Source organism: Beta vulgaris, chromosome 3 (genome assembly GCF_026745355.1).
Source record: "Beta vulgaris subsp. vulgaris cultivar EL10 chromosome 3, EL10.2, whole genome shotgun sequence".
Classification (NCBI taxonomy): domain Eukaryota; kingdom Viridiplantae; phylum Streptophyta; class Magnoliopsida; order Caryophyllales; family Amaranthaceae; genus Beta; species Beta vulgaris.
Window position 1 is genome coordinate 1047301 of NC_079204.1, and position 17276 is coordinate 1064576.

Consider the following 17276-nt stretch of genomic DNA (forward strand, 5'->3'; position numbering starts at 1 on the left):
TACTAACATGAGTAACATCCTCTCATAAAACAGATATTTTAATTCCTTTACAAAAAAAATAGTATTTTACAGTTTTCAACCGGGTAATTTGGGTACCCGTTTCCTAAGATTAAGGCCCATGCCCCGGCCCACGTTTGTAGCAATTCTTCAGGCCGGGTACCCGGCCCATTATAATTGAAAAAACAGTTTAAATACCCGCCTAAATGGAGCCGGGTTATCGGGTAGTTGGGCCGGGTATTTTTGCACTCCCCTACCGTACACATATCGATATATAATTTTAAATTTTTATATCTTTAATTATTAATAAAAAAAATTACAAAAAGCTGATATTACGAAAAATATAAATTGAAACGAATCTAACTAGATCTCTCACATGACTATATTTTTCCATAAATACGAATCACAAAAGATAGTCAAAGTTACATATGTGAATAGTGTTAAAAGTCAAAACGAGTCCTCTTAAAAAAACGAAGGAAGTGTTTAACGATTCGAATTTGATCTAATTTTACTCATTTATTTTATTATATGTAGGGTGTTTTTAGTATGATGTAAAGGTATTGTGTCAGACTCGTCTGACACAATAAACTGGTCGGACGACATCAGGTAGAAGCACTTGTGCTTCAGTTAGACGCACTTGGGTTTCAGTTGGTCTTTAGTTTTTTTTTCAGGTAGTCTTCATTTTTTATCAGGTAGTCTTCATTTTTTTCAGGTAGTCTTCATTTTTTTTCAGGTAGTCTTCATTTTTTTCAGGTAGTCTTCTTTTTTTTCAGTTGGTTTCAAATTTTTTTAAAACACCAACTGAAACATATAAAACACCAACTGAAAGAATAACAAGAACTAACTGAAACACCAACAAAGCACCAACTGAATGAAAGGAAAAATAAGAGCAGCTGAAACTATTAAGCACCAACTGAAACATATTAAACACCAACTAAAATAACAACAAGAACTAACTGAAACACTAACAAAACACCAACTGAAACAAAACAAAATCCAACTGAAACAAAACAATACCTAACTAAAAAATATCAATACCCAATTGAAAAAATTCAAAGCCCTGGTTTTCCTCCAAGCCATATTCATCTTGCTTTACCATAATGTCAGAACTGACCCTTCTTCTCATCATCCTTAGACCTCAACAGACTTCTCAACATCCTTCTTGTCCTTCCCATCAATTTCATCATGATCCTCATCAGCGATCTTGCGAATCATGTCAAAAGCCTTCCTAATTAGCTTCTTCTTGATTGTTTTCAGACTACACCCATCTTCTCATACACCAGATGAATACAAACCTGAGAATCCCCCAAGATATATGGGCCAATGGAGAAGCTGGCGAGGTAGCCTTGTTCCATGAATTGATCAAGAGAAAAGCTTGCTCTGAACTGTCTTTTTGTATCTCTTGGAAACAACATCGATAAAATTGTCATTTATGCCTACCAGATTGGAGTCATTGGACATAAAAAACATACAATTGCCCCAGAATTAAAGGGAGACATACTGTGTTGTTGAAGCATTTCTCGCGAGACGTTGAGTGGGGAAGATGACAGGGAGGCTTTGGCTTATGCAAACCTAGACCAATAATGGTTTTGATGTATTGGGCTCAGCCCGTCTGACAGTAAACAATACGTCAGACGGTCTGACCCAATACTTTCACTTTTAGTATTACCCTAAATCAACATGTACTCGAACATTTCCAAATTGTTTGTCCAGCCAGCATTTAAAAAAAAACATAAATTTAGGATGTGTTCGGCAATAATTTTTGAAGTAGCTTTTCATATTTGGACTTATGGTCAAAACTCTAGTAATGATGAAATATTGTTTTTGATGTTCGACTAGTGTATTGGGAAAAAAAATACTAATATAATTTTTATCATATAAGTATTTAAGAATAATGTGTGCATTCAAAGGTGTGTATGATGAATGAACTCAAATTTTAAATATTACCTTCTGAGGCAAATACATCGTTTGAAATAGTTTTTGTAGATTGAATATGATTCATTTTTATTATTTTTCTAAACTAACAACTTTTATTGAACACTAATTATTACAAAAGTTATTTTTACAGTCAAATGCTAATAGCTAAAATCTGACATCTAATATCGTCTAATATAATAACTAACAACTACCACAACAATTATTTTTGTTGAATAGACCCTTAAATTATTAAAAGAAGACATTCAAATGATTATCAATTAATTTTTTGATAAGCAAAATTTGATTGGAAAATCCCAATAATGGCTTTTCTTTCCTTATTCAAACAAGCTCACTATGTAGAAGTCTTCACAAGGTAGTCTGACTAGTCTCACATAACTTATAACTATGGATGGCAGTGGGACGGGTCAAATAGGAGCGTGCCCCATCTCCACCAAGTGGGACGCGAATAGGTCTAGGTTTGTCGAGGATAGGGATTAAAACCGTATTCGTAATGGGGTGATGGAGCGGGTGTGGATTTTATGCTATACCCACCCCATCCCCGCCCGCTCCCCTCCCAGCCCCACCCCCGCCCGCCTCGTATATTTACTATTTAAATTTTCTTTATATATTTATATTACTAATAATTTAATCCTGCAAAAATATAAATATGTGAGTGTGACACGAGTATTAAGTGGTGGGGATATCCATGCAAGCGCTGGGACGGGAATGAAGTGGGTACAAAGCGGATACGAGTAGTCACGCAAGTATTGGGGCGGGGTTGGGTTTAAATACGTACTTGGTGGGACGAGAATGCATCTGGAAATGGAATCTTCCCCCATAATGAATAGTTGAGTAGGGGTGGGAATGAGAATGAGAATTGTGTTCGGATGTGGGCTGCGACTTCGAAACAATGCTGATTGAGAATATCATGTTGCAAGCCAAACTAGAAGGTATTATAACTTGTAGGCATGTAGATGCCCAAATGCACAAGTGAAACAATTATGACAACGAATTAAAAGCATGAGATATTACCAGTGTCCAGTGAAAGCCAAATAACAAGGCAGCAGCAGCAAGTGAAAGGCGGCCCATTATGTATAAGCCCAACTCAAGCTCATACAAGGCCCACTATGCGAGCCTTTCACTACCTATATCGAATATCAACACACTAAAATCAGGAAACATCCCAATCACAAACATGCAAAAGTTTAGTTTGTCGACAAACATAACTACATTTACATATATATGCAACTTTCGGTTTGGTGGGTTCATAGAAGTATATGATTAATGAATGAGTCGGTCATAATTTATTCTATAACATGCATATTTACATAAATTCGAACAAGAATGATATGGACTATATGAATAATGACATAAATTTTATGTCATTATGTCATCTATTTCATGTCATTTTATTTCGTTTTACAAAGATATGGTGATTTGTGGATTATTACACCATAAATTATAGTCTAACAGTTCATCTAAGAGTTTATGTTAATGAATATAAAGACAACATATGTTATATACCCAATTTAACTCACCCAGACAACTTTACTCATTCACAATATTACATCCAAGCATCCTCTGATTAACATCTCTCCCCCGGCCCACACCAACATATTGCCAAGATGACAGCAAAAAGGTGTAAAACACTGCTTAGAGATGTAAGATGCATTGTTGTTAAAATCCCGATTCGGATTTTACGATCCTACGATTTTACGATCCGGAAGGACCTCATCGATCTCGATCTACGTAGGATCTTTCGATTCTACCCAACCATAAAAAATCACATGGTAGGATCTTAATACGATCATACCACTCTATGATCTGATCATATCGTAAAAAAATTATAAGGTAATTTCACATATTATATTTCTCTTATTAGATTTTGGTTGCATGTTACTTAAATCTTATAGTATTGAAAAACTATCACCATTTTTTAATGAAATAAGTCATTATTAATTTGCGTAAATTTTTTAACATAAGTTTCTCACCATATTCTAGCATAATTATCCTTATTTTACGGAATTGTATGATCTTACGATCCTATGATCCGATCCCACCGATTCGATCCTACCAACCTCTACAATCCAAAGTAAAATCTCGATCCTGATAACATTAGTGAAGATGTAATTTGATCTTCTATGAAGTAAATTTAAATTTATGCCGAAGATTTTTCGAAATACATATCCTTAAATATCTATTGCCACTAAGGTTGTGTAGTGGAGAGTAACTATTGAAGCGAAATCTCCATTCGTGATTCGTTCTATATTTTTCTGCTTACGGTATAACATTTTCCCTCTACGTTTTATTATGTATCCACTGGCAATTAAGCTCTATACCTTTAATATATTATCTCTATTATCTAATCAGTAAGTTAAGGGAGAAGGTGTGGTATCTCTGTTTGAAATGATTAGAGTACCCTTTAATAAATTAAAACGACGTTTTTTTATAATAAATTTGAAAATGAGAATCAATGCAACTTGTCATATGAAATAAGTCGAAAATGAAATATGCAATCACCATTAATAACTTGACTAGATTGACACAATCAATCAACGTAATTAATTAGAATCTTCAATTAAAAAATGGTTAGTGATATATCTTGACAACATAATATTTCGTATTTACAAAGTTCAAACAATATGGTTTATTAACAATTTACAATCGTTAAAGAATTATACTAAAGCAGCTGACAAAGAATTATTAAATCTCGACCAATTTTGTTTTTCTATTATTGGTAAAGACGAGTTTGATTTTTTAGAGTGTATTTGTAATTTAGCATGGACACTAAGTCCTCATCTCTTCTCTTACATAAATTATTAGAATAGACGGTCTAATTTTAACATAAAATTAAAGGAACCAATGCTGGATTTTTCTAACAAGCCCATTCCATTTTACTCTAACTCAACACTATTATATTCATCCGTTATCTTTTCCTTCCTTTGTTTTCTTCATTTTCGAACTACAATTTCAAAAAATAACTCGGTAGTCTTATTGAACGGATTAAACTAGTAACTAAATGGATTAAACTAGTCACTGAATGAGTTAGAGAATATCATTATTAAATAAATTAAACCGGTTAAGCAATAGATTAAACCGGTCCCTAATTAAATAGATTTTATTAGTACTATAATAAAAAATGTGGCATGTTCTCTTCTTAATATTTGACCTGAGTCATGCCTAATTTTTAACTAAAAGTAGACGGTCTCTTACAATACTAACTACTTTCCTTATACAATAGAAATTTGGTCAACCATTAAATAATTGGGATAATGTTATATGTAGCCTTTAGGCTACATATAAGCATTAAATACATTTCTTTAAATGGAAACAGTTTAAGAATTCAACACACATTTTCACATCAACTGAGATAATAAATGTTTGATTCAATATTTTATTTCCATTTTAAGCACCTTTTTCTCCCAAGCAATTTCTTTTTCTTATTTTTCTCTACTTAAATATTTCCCTTGTAATTACTCCTAACATTAGTAACGAAATTTATCAAGATAATTAAAATGGATGAAGTACCTTTTATCTTTCCAAATTTTAAATAATGATTCACGTTATAGTTCTTTTTTATTCATACGAGTCACGAAAGTACAAAGTACAAAAAAGGAGAGGGGAATTCGAACCTGTAATTTATCGTTCACAAAACCTCAATTTTTTTTTTCTTTTTACAGGACACAACACCTCAATCTTAACCATTAAACCAAAACACTTTTGATTTATTCACGTTATAATTGATTATACTCTCTCCATTTTATTTTTTTCCTAAAATAAATGACTAAAAATACTAATATTAGGGAATCTCTGTCTCTTATTCTTATGTTAAATAATAACGAATCAATTCAATGTCCTGTGCAACGTAACAGTGCAAGTAAAAAGGTTTGTGAAAATGACGACTCCTTGAGTTCACTTCAAGTTCAATAACATGACCTTTGAGACTGTTCACTGTTGTATCTGATATCTGACATTTACTTTGAGCAAGCCCTCACAGGCTCACAGCCTTAAATTAAAGCCAGATATTGGGGATTTTATACCCTTATTTTTTCTTTAGATTGTACTTTCACGGTTTCACCACCTCTTTACATTTTACTTTCATAATTACATAAGTTTTGACCATAAATTTTTACTATTATATATATATAAAAAAATTCATATTTTTTTAATTAATAATTGAAAATAATTAATAATCAGAGTAGTACGCAAGATTATGCTATTCTCAAAATATGGAACGATATAGTTGATACTGTTATGAAAATTTACCTTATAGGTAAACATAGCTAATTCTTACTAACTATTATTGTTGTTGTTGTGGTGGTGGGAGGGTACCTCATGTATCATTTGAGACCTTAGGGTTAGCTCATAAAGAAATACGCTTAAATTATTATTAATTGATATTTTATGTTATTCTTAAAATTTGATCATAGTTAATTTGAAGGTGTTCTTCTAATTTATGCTCAATTAAATTTGGATTATCGTATCATGTTAAATATAATACATCCTTAGTTACACATTTTTATAATACATATGGAAATATAGTTCCTCCATTAATTCCAATTTACTTTCGACATATGAATTTCAACACTATTTATTCACTCCCTTCTAACCATCTAGTATTATTTTTTTTTTCGATAAATTTGGGATTCCATTTATTTGGCTCAAGGCCCAAAGATTAGGTACTTCCATCTTAGTACAAGGCCTCAAACATACAAAAGCGTTATAAATATTACATTTGGGGTACGTCCATCTAGTATAATTATTATGTAAAGTTAAACCTATATACTTATATGAGGATCTTGTTAAATTGTCTCCATTTATACTTTAAAATATCAACTTTTTACATTTTTTTTACTTATAAAATATACTCTCTGTTTCCGAATAAATATTACATTCACTTTTTCATATAACCCAATACACTTCTTTGATAATTAATATATTCAATTGCACACAAATTCGTATAAACTATGAAATTTTAATATTTTGAAAGTATACTTCGAAATAACTTGACAAGATTTCATTAATTATTTTTTTTCTTTATATATATATAATAGCGAGAGAAGCTACTCTTACTATTACCAATTAGTTTTAGTATGGAATCTTGTCTTGGCTTGTATGTGGACCGAACTCTCATCCATATTGGGTTGCTCAAACCCATTATATTTATAAGGACACTCACATGTGAGGGGGAGTGTTGAACCCCATAACATAAGTTAGAAAGTTACTTCTACTATCGCCATTGATTTTAGTATGTAATCTCCTCTAGGCTTGTATGTGAACGGATCCCTCCTCCGTATTGAGTTGCTTAGCCCCATTTTCAATTCTATCAAATTTATAATTGTAATAAGATTCAACATGATTTTATGGTTTTCTCATGTTGATTTTTCTGTTTTTGTTGCGGCAAGTAGCTAGCTAGCCCTTCGACCTTTCTAAAATGCAGAACTTTGAGGGCATATATATATTTGCTGGAAGATAGCATGGTTGATCACACTTAAAACTACTTTTGGTCGAAGATTAGGCCAATTCTTCATTATTTGATTAATGTTCAATCATATATTCATACGAATGCGACATACAAGTTTATGCATTTTTTGATGTGCTCCATAAGCATTTTGATATGTTCTAATTTAATTGGTGTTTGATTATATTCTGGACCGATATTGGCCCACGTGCTTTCTTGTTAAACATTGTAGGGTTAATTATCCTCATGTTAGAATTACTTGAAACTTAGACAACAATAAAAGACTAAATAATTATTCTAAGGAATCAATTTTTTGCAAATCAAACAACAATATTATAGACTAAGATATTGCGAATAACATAAGACAATAATAAAGAAGAACAAAATAAAACATATGGCAGATAAAGAGAGCAAATCCACTAATAAAGATGAAGAATAATACTATGAGAAATATGGTATTATTCCAAACACACAAAATACTTTACATACTACAATACTTTTGCTTTCAACACCAAAATAATTTCAATCTCAAATTTAAAGTTATGGTACAGACTCAAACACACTGCAGAATACTCTATGTCAATGTCTATATTATGAAGACAAAAGATGTAGAATCCTAAATACTAAGCAAGGATCTAAAATTATATTGTTGCCACACAAGCATAGACTAAACAAAAATTATTAAATAAGACGGTCTAATGTTAATATAAAAATAGGCCTAGTCATTAAATGAATTAAACTAGTCACTGAAAGAAATTAACCTATTAATATTGGGCTAATTCTCTTTTTCATATTTGACTTACTGTTACTTAATTTTAATTTTAATTTTAATTTAAAAAGAGGCAGTCTCTTACAAGATAAACTCTAAAGTAAATTGGCCAAAACTTAATTGCCGCATCACAATTAAGACTCCTAATATAATTTGCCATAAACAACCCACATGCATAGGGGGGCCCTTAACCCATTTTCCCTCAGTTTTTGTCTCTAATATAATTGGGTAAGATTCAAGAAGATAAATGGAGTAATTATTAAACTCACCATTATTTTATGCACTAACCACTTTTAAGAAAATTATATAGAAAATTTTCAATGTTAACTTCTTTAAGTTATGTTTCTTTTTAAAAAAAATCTTTTTTAATATCAATAATGTTAACCTCGTGTATACTGGTTATATATGAGAAAGTGGCATTATTAATCATTTTTTATTCTATACAATTGCTAAAAGGATTATTTTCAAGCTAAGTAAGGTTGTTAGTATTTAAAGGGAGGTAAATTCTCATTAAAAAACGACTTATGTTCATTCATCTCTTACTAAAATTAGGAATAAAATAGGTTTTTATTGAAAGACAAAGGAAAACCCAGGTTTTTAATTTAAGAGTACTTGTGTCATTCTAGTTTAAAAATTTTAATTAGTTTATAAACAACTCTTTAAAGCTTTAACCAATTATTTGTAACTAAAAATAATGGTTATTAATGCTATATTCACAAGTACAACAAAAAAAATACAGACTTATCACGCACTGATAATCAAAATTAAGTTTGGTTGCCAAAGCGAAACCTCCAAAATTTAAGTGTCGTTCCTCAATTTCAACTCTTTCACCAAAAGTTATTTTTGTATAGCCCCAAATTTCTAAGAGTGAAGTTTAGAGAAGAGAAATTCAAATCGATCATTGAATATTTGTATTGAAAGTGCTGTCTTTGTATTAATTTGACATGTAAAACCTTCTTTTAATTTGATGAAACTTGTTAGAATGTATATTTACTCATCTCTCTTGCTATAAATTTTCATAATAAGATGAAAAGAACATATTTTATAACATGTACACTAGTAGAAAAAGGACGATTTGCGTCCCTTGATTTGCGTCGCACAGACACGGAAGTGACGCAAAAAACCTATTTGCGTCGCATGACAAACAGAGTACGACGCAAAACATGGGTACAAGTACCAGATACAAGCTATATGCGTTGCACGTGACTTAAGTGCGTTGCAAAAGATCAATTTGCGTCGCACCTCAATCAACGTGCGACGCACATACCCAGCCCAATTTGCAACGCACCGTATTTAAGGTGCGACGCATATACCAAGGCCCACTCATTTTTCTTTCAAAAACCACGCATGCCCTAATTCTCTTTCAGCCGCGTCATTTTTACTTTCATCAGCCGCATCATTTTTATTTCAAAAGATAACTCTCTCTTCAACCGTTTACTTTCATCAGATCTCCCTCTCTCTCCACCTCCACCTCCCTCTCTCTCCATCTCCCTCTCACTCTCCATCTCTCAGCCGTCTACTTTCAGCCGTTTACTTTCATCAGCCGCGTCATTTTCCGGCGAATTTTCTTCTTCACCAACACCAACAACAACACCGTTTACTTTCATCAGCCGCGTCATTTTCCGGCGAATCTTCAGCATCGAAGACCCGAAAACACCAACATCGACGATTTTTCATCGTTTTTTCACCGACGAGTTCGAGATTTGAAGAAAGAACGAGATTTCATTCTTGGTGATTTAGGTTTTTTTTTAAATATATTTAGTGCAATTTCATTCTTGTATGTTAGATCTGATTTTGTTTTTTAGGTTCATTTTATTAATTTTGTTTTTTGTATTTAGATCTGAATATTTAAGTTTTTAGTTTCGTTTTTTTATTTTTTCTGTTTTTATTAGTTTGGTTGAATTCGTTTTTAGCGAAGGAAGTTCATTCAAATTTCGCTTTGTTGAATGCGTTTTTTCTGTTTTTATTAATTTTTGTATTTAAGTTTTTTAATTTCGTTCCAGATCTTGCTTGGTTATATCTTTTATTAGTTTTGCTGAATTTCGTTTATGTATTATTTGTAATTTATGTATCTGTTATGTAGGCATTTTTAGTTTTGCTGAATTTCTATTCACGAATTTCAGTTTAGATGTATGCGCATACGTTTGCGTTTTGTTATTTTTAGGATTTGTTGTTAGTTTGTTATTTTTTTTATGTTATAGTTTTAGATCTGATGTTAGTGGTAATGTTGATATTTTTTTCAATTAAAATTATATAAATCCATGTAACTTCTAGTATTTTTTGTTGTTTTTCTTGTATTTTTTTTCTTGTATTTTAGATCTGATGTTCTTCTTCTAGTTTTTGCTGTTTCTGTACCACTACCAACTCCACTTTCTATGCTTTCTAGTTTTTTTATTAAAAAAAAAAAATTTTTTTTTTTTAAAAAAATGCAATTTGCGTCGCACGTGGCCCAAGGTGCGACGCAAATCACTCATCTGCGTCGCACCCTAGGCGATGTGCGACGAACATTACCCTTTTAGCTTGGGCTGGCAAGGTCCACTTGCGTCGCACCGTATACAGGTGCGACGCAAATAGGTGAGCCATCTGCGTCGTTTTCGCATACGACGCAGATCGATCTGAGTCATTTGCGTCGAGGGCTTTGGCGTCGCACCAAAGTCCGACGCAAATAGGCGCCTCACATCCGACGCAAATTGTCATTTCTGTACTAGTGGTATAAGGTCTTAATATTCTTCTTATACACTTTTTTCGTTTCAAAATAGTTGCACCGTTTGTGTTTTCACGTTTGTCAAGACACTTTTTTGAACATTAATATCTCTAATTGCGTATAAGTAAAAATTATAAAAAGATGATATTTGGAATCCTCGTGTTGAGACGAATTTAACAAGATTACACTTGACTATATTTTTTCTTATATAATAATGAGAAAAAGCTTGTTAAAGTTGGTCGATAAATAATGACCAATTGTCAAATGGTGTAACTATTTTGTAGCGGAGGAAGTATATGCATGGCATAAGACTTTGTAATGCATACATATATATCCTTCATAGGCTTTAGATTAATGCACACACATGACACATTACACCTAGATGAAATTAGTATAGTAGGTAAGCTAGCCCATAACATGGGGGAAGGACAAAAGTGAGAACCAAGAAATCAAAAGTAATACAATTATTTGACCTATGTTGGCCCTCCATTCAATTATGAACTATAGACATAAATAATTATCTACACACCTATAAATTTACAATATAATAGAGACTATAGATCTTAGGCTTGGCATCTAGTACTAATGCAAAATTTTAAATTTCAACCATAACATAAAGTATTGCAACATTATTTAAGTAGAATATTTTGTCATGCATGCATATCCATACACACAAAAGATACCATATTCATGATTTATCCATATATTTTTAAGCAAGCAGGTACAATATATATTATATATTAGCAACAAAACTTCTAGTAGTCTTCTAGAAATAGGCAGAACAATAAGATTCAACCATAAAGTTGCCCAAAAAGGAAAAACAAAATTTAACAACAAAATCAGATTTTGTTGACGAAAGCAAAACACGAAGTATATAAAATTATAAATAAAAGGTGGTTTAAATATCTTTTATTATATATTAGTAAAAATTATAACGATTGAATATTAATAATGTACTAAGAGATAAATCAAATAAGACTGCACATGATTATAATTTTTCTTATAAATTGAAAAAAATTAAGAAGATTCTCTCTGAGTATGAATAGTATCAAGATTCTAAGCGAGAACTATAAAAAAAAACAGAGGAGCGAGTATATATTACTAGCAACAAAACTTCTAGTAGCCTTTAGGGCCTGTTCTCCCAGCTTATTTTCAGTTCAGTTCAGCTTTAAATAATACTTTTACTTTCACATATCACTATTCATTTCAGTTCAGTTCAATTCAGTTGTTTTATGCCGAAAAGAACCGTCCTTAGGCAGAACAATAAGACTCAACCGTAAAGTTGCCCAAAAAGGAAAAACAAAATTTAACAACAAAATCAGATTTTGTTGACGAAAGCAAAACATGAAGTATATAAAATTATAAATGAAAGGTGGTTTAAATTGGAAGTCTAGTCACCAGACCTTCAACAGAGGTGTACCGTGTACGTGCTTAATTCCATCCAAATTTGAACAACAAAACGAAGTACCACTTTTTATGTCCAAAACAAATTGTCTGCCAATTTCATTTGCTAAAAAAAGTAATGTCAATTATTTATTTTTGGGAGATTCAAGCACATATATATGTTCAGTGTGACAGTGTCATTTACCATATAGTTCATGTTATGTTATAATCTCATTTCAAAAGCAAGACTCAAGTAGTCTAATTGTCTAATGTATGCATTTGTTACATGACTTCCTATATAATGGAGTATTGGAGAAATAATGCAAACTTGTATGTGCATCTAGAAATTAATATATGGTAATTGTTTCTACTTGCTGCTAATGCTTAATTAACGATATACAACTACGTTACATGACTCCACAAGCGATTCCTTAACGTACTATTCATGATTTTCCACCTTGCATCCTAGAATTTCTACTTGTTAGTAATAGATATTTCTTACGGTATGTTAATATTCGGGGATATATAGGGTATGACTATGAGGACTTGTCCTAAACCTACTTCCGAAACACTAAAATTAAAGGTAGTATTGTTAGTGTACTACACCTTCTGCCTCACTCATAAGATATACCTAGTCTTTCTAGCTCAAAGATCCAAATTTTGTACCAAACTCCATTTACCTTAATAAATGAAAATGCTAATAACCATTTAAATTACCATCGATCCACCACAACTCGGGGAAATTATAATTTCGAACTATGATAGGGAAAGTTTGTTCATTCATCAAATACCAAAATCTCCTCAAACTCCTCAGAACACCCAATAATTTTCCCCATTCAAGCCATTGCAAGACACCCAATACTTCTACATTGCTCCTCAAAAGAAGAAGATGAAAAATGAGAACGAAACGAAATAAGGCGTTTCTAGCTCTAGTTAATCTTCTTGGCCAGCTACATTGATATTCAAAATTTTGTTCCTCATAGCTAGGTATTGGGAAACCATGCAACTTCACCATGAGGTGCGTATATCAGTATATGTATTACTACTATGAGTCTATATCAATTAAAGTTACCATCATAATACATACTTCACTGTTATAACATAAACGTAGGCTTTATTTTTTTTGGCACAATTTCGATTCAGCCCAAAAGAGCAATACCTTATAACTCAAGCACTAGAAAATATTATATTTGAGTGTGGTTTTATTTACTCCGTCTTAATGCATATTTTTATAATATCAACTTTTTATAATTTTTACTTGTACAAGATCAGAGATCTTATAAAATAAAGTAGTGCATTATATAAGGCAGAAAATATTGTATATATTAAAAAAATAGAGGATGTATATTAAATACAAATCTTACACTTACTTAGCGAAAAAAAGTATATTAAAAGTTTTTGTCACTGTCCCATAAGATGTACAGGAATGCACCTCCCTAAACTGGACCCTAATTTAAATTAACATCTATGATAAACATTACATAGCAAGTAAACCTAAATTACTAAACAAGCACAATCAACTAAGTGAAATATAACAATGATTTGATTGAAAGGAGTAAAGGACTTAATTAAGGATTTCTACCAAAAAAAACTAGAAGAAAAAGGACTAATGGTTGTTGCCTGTTTGAGTGCCTTGCAGTAATAAACCAAGTATCTTTGGCAATTCACTCTAAGCAAAGTAGCACAAACGTACAAGACATAAGAATAAGATCACTAAATGTACCTTCCAAATCCCATTATAATATTCCAAGAAACTCTTAAATTACTCAAAAATTTGTTCAACACTTCTTCATTTCACATTTCTAATGAGCTTCCTTTGACATTTTAGTTCATGACAAAGCACAAAACCATCTGATTTAGGCGAATTTGAAGCTAAAAGATTTGGCTCGTATAACTTACCGATTTATCTCTATTATATAAGGCAACATATGGGGGACACCAAAAAATAGAAAAAGAAAAATAAATAAATAAATAAAAGATAACTTAATGTTTCATTTGAATGAAAAATGGGGGGAGAAAGTAGGACATTTAAACTGAATATCAGTTTTTTTAGAAAATAAAAACGTAAAGACAGTTTTTCGTTCTACCCAATTAATTTTATTTTCTACTTCATTTGTTATCAAACGCACGGTCACGCATTGCATGCATGTAAGACTAGTCCACTACATTTCAACTATAGTAATAAATGAGAAATACATAGAATAGACACTTAGGTTCAGGTATGTCACTAACCAAAAAGTATTGAATGTCCAAGTATTAGCTAGAGTAAGATTAGTTTATTGAAGTTTCTTCCTGTTTCAGCCAAAATGAAGTGTCAAAGTTTCCACATACATGTTAGAATCTAAAACGGATATATAAAAGGTAAAATCAAAAATTCGAGTGACTTTATTAGGTAAAATTGCACAAAGTTTGAACTATATAATTAGTTAGTTCATGAAGCATGAAGAAAGCAAAGTCATCAACCAAGATCTAGTGTGCAATGTAGATATTAAAACCAATTCCATAGTTCAAACCACAAAACTCTCAATAGTGGGGATGAATAGAGGGACAAATTTTCTCGTCCTAACTAGCGAACACTATATTCAGTAAGCGACTTAATTAAAATATATATCCTAACTAGCTAGAAGTGCTTTACATCTTTTGTGTTTACAACACTATACTACAACTAATTTCTTCTCAACCAATCTCAAACGTAGTGATGCAATAGGCCAATAGTTATATGAAAAATAATCCGAATAGACGAGAAAAGTATTGTACACTAGAAATACAATATATAGTTTATTTAAACCTAATTAAACTCACCAATTCTAGGAAAATTAATCTTTTCTGAATTCACAATCCATGGTCCACTAGATCTAAGATAATATGGACATATACACACATAAGCAAAGAAATTGAACTTGAAACTTTGAATAACATACATAGGATCTCATTTTCATCATAATTTACCTAAGTAATTGATATATGTTCCAAGTATTTTTTTTGTATACAAGTGTGAGTGTGTGCAGTGACTATGACTACATATAGTGAACTATGGATGAATCCCAAATAGGCAAAACAAAAAGAAAATGGGACACCCATTTTTTGCAACATGCAACCAAAAATAAACAATAAGCAAATACTTGAAAACTTCCTTTAAATAAATTAAATGCTCGACACATCTGACATATAAAATGTTCACAAAAGACTATCTTCCATTTTCTCCCCCTTTTCCAAACACACACTATGACACTATATAGTGATATGATTTGACTTGCCAATGCCCAATAGTCTCTCTTCCCCAACTCCAATTTATAAAAATCTAAATAACTTTCATGACGGACAATGCTACATTTACCCGGTGGATAGTTAATCCACTAGAAATAGAGCATTAAAAAATTATTAGAACGAATGAGTTAGATTCCACTATTTATTTATTTCTAGTAGTAATAGGATGTTGACTACTGGGTAGATAAAGTTTTTTCCCTTTCCTCACTTACCACATCTACAAACATTAAATTGCAACAATTAAGCTAGCTAAGATCATCATTTTTCATATTCCAATTGCAAAACAAAATCAAAATGTATATTTTTGACTTGTTGATTGTCACATATTCATCACATCAGTCCCCAAAAGTATGTAATAGCTATAGTACAAGAAGATCAAGATCATACTATATACTACTACTATTAACTTAATTCTTCCACTTCCAAATTCCAATATACCTAAATGGTAAACTAACACTTGTTCCAAAAGTGGAGTAAGCTAGCTAGGGTACACATAATAAAATAAAACTTACCATAACAATAAATAGTAACATATATCATTTTATAAAAAACTAGCTCCTTTCTCCTGCACCACCACCATGATGTCCATCCACGGCGAAGCCAGTAATGATCAATCCACCACTGGACTCGCCGTGGAGATAGTGGTGCTGGAGAGGTGGTGGTGGTAGTGGTGATGGTGAATGTTGTGACACCGGCTTTAAAGCCGGTGTCACCTTCTTTCTTTTTTTCTTCTCATAACTAATACCCCTAGCCTTCGCTTGGGAATCCCTTACCTCGCGAAGGAAGAGCCTAACAGCACGGGCCCCAAAAGGATTACTTTCAGGGGGTCCCCCATTTTCCTCATAGGCCGCTCTAAGACGGCCTATGAGAGCATCAAGGGACCCCCAAGCCTGCCTAAGCGGGCACGGGCAAGGGGCAGGAGGGTTAGGGTGCCCGAAAAACGGGCACCCCATATTATGAACCTTAGTTTTTCCGAACTGATCTAAATACCTGAGAAACTCCAGCACGTGGGCTCCACTACAACGGGATAACGTTAATGGAGGTCGGTGATTCCTTAAATACTGCCCGAAAGTGTTCCAGTCTCTTCTTTTCTGATTCTCGTACCTGCTAAGCTGCCCGTTGTTGCTGCCCGCTGTCGTTGATGATGATGATGACGACGATGATGATGGTGGGATTAGATCCATTTTTTCTTAATTCGTTCTTTAAAATTTTTGTTTCCGACTTCTCTCTATCTCTCTCCTATCGCAATCTTGCAGACTTTTAAACAAAAGAGCTTGTAAATGATAAGAGATAGTAATAACAACTACTAATAATACTAAAGATAAGTTGTTTGATTTTTTTTTTGGAGGAGTTAAGGTTTCTTTTCTTTTTAAATTAAATTGCTTTGGTTGTGAACAATTCTAGGAAGAAAGATATGATATGATGATGTTTGAGATAGATGTCTTTTGCTAGCTTTATAGTTTTTAGTTTATACTCTCACTAACTACTACAGTAGTAATAGTAGTTAGTTCAGGTGTTTTTTTTTTCTACTTTTGGAAAAATAGTGTTGTTTTTGAGAGATGAATTTGCAGGTAAGATAGCAAGTTGCTGGGTAATAACCTGAAGATAATAGGAGAGAGAGGAAGAAGAAGAAAGGATTTTTAGGGCAAATAGGAGAGGAAGGGTAATATGAATGAATATTATTGGATGATTGGACGTAAATGGAGAAAAGCTGTTGAAGTCAATTTTTTTTTTATTTTTTTTCTTTCAAGAAATTAAAATTTGTTATTATTTTTTTA

General features: G+C 32.1%; 1 protein-coding gene across 1 annotated transcript; it reads right to left on the reverse strand.

The window, feature by feature from the left end:
- Positions 1 to 15744: 15744 nt before the first annotated feature.
- Positions 15745 to 17276, reverse strand: LOC104887928 (protein LIGHT-DEPENDENT SHORT HYPOCOTYLS 4). Its single transcript, XM_010672716.4, has one exon. It carries the CDS (start codon positions 16680 to 16682, stop codon positions 16050 to 16052), a length of 633 nt encoding a protein of 210 aa, XP_010671018.2. The 5' UTR covers positions 16683 to 17276; the 3' UTR covers positions 15745 to 16049.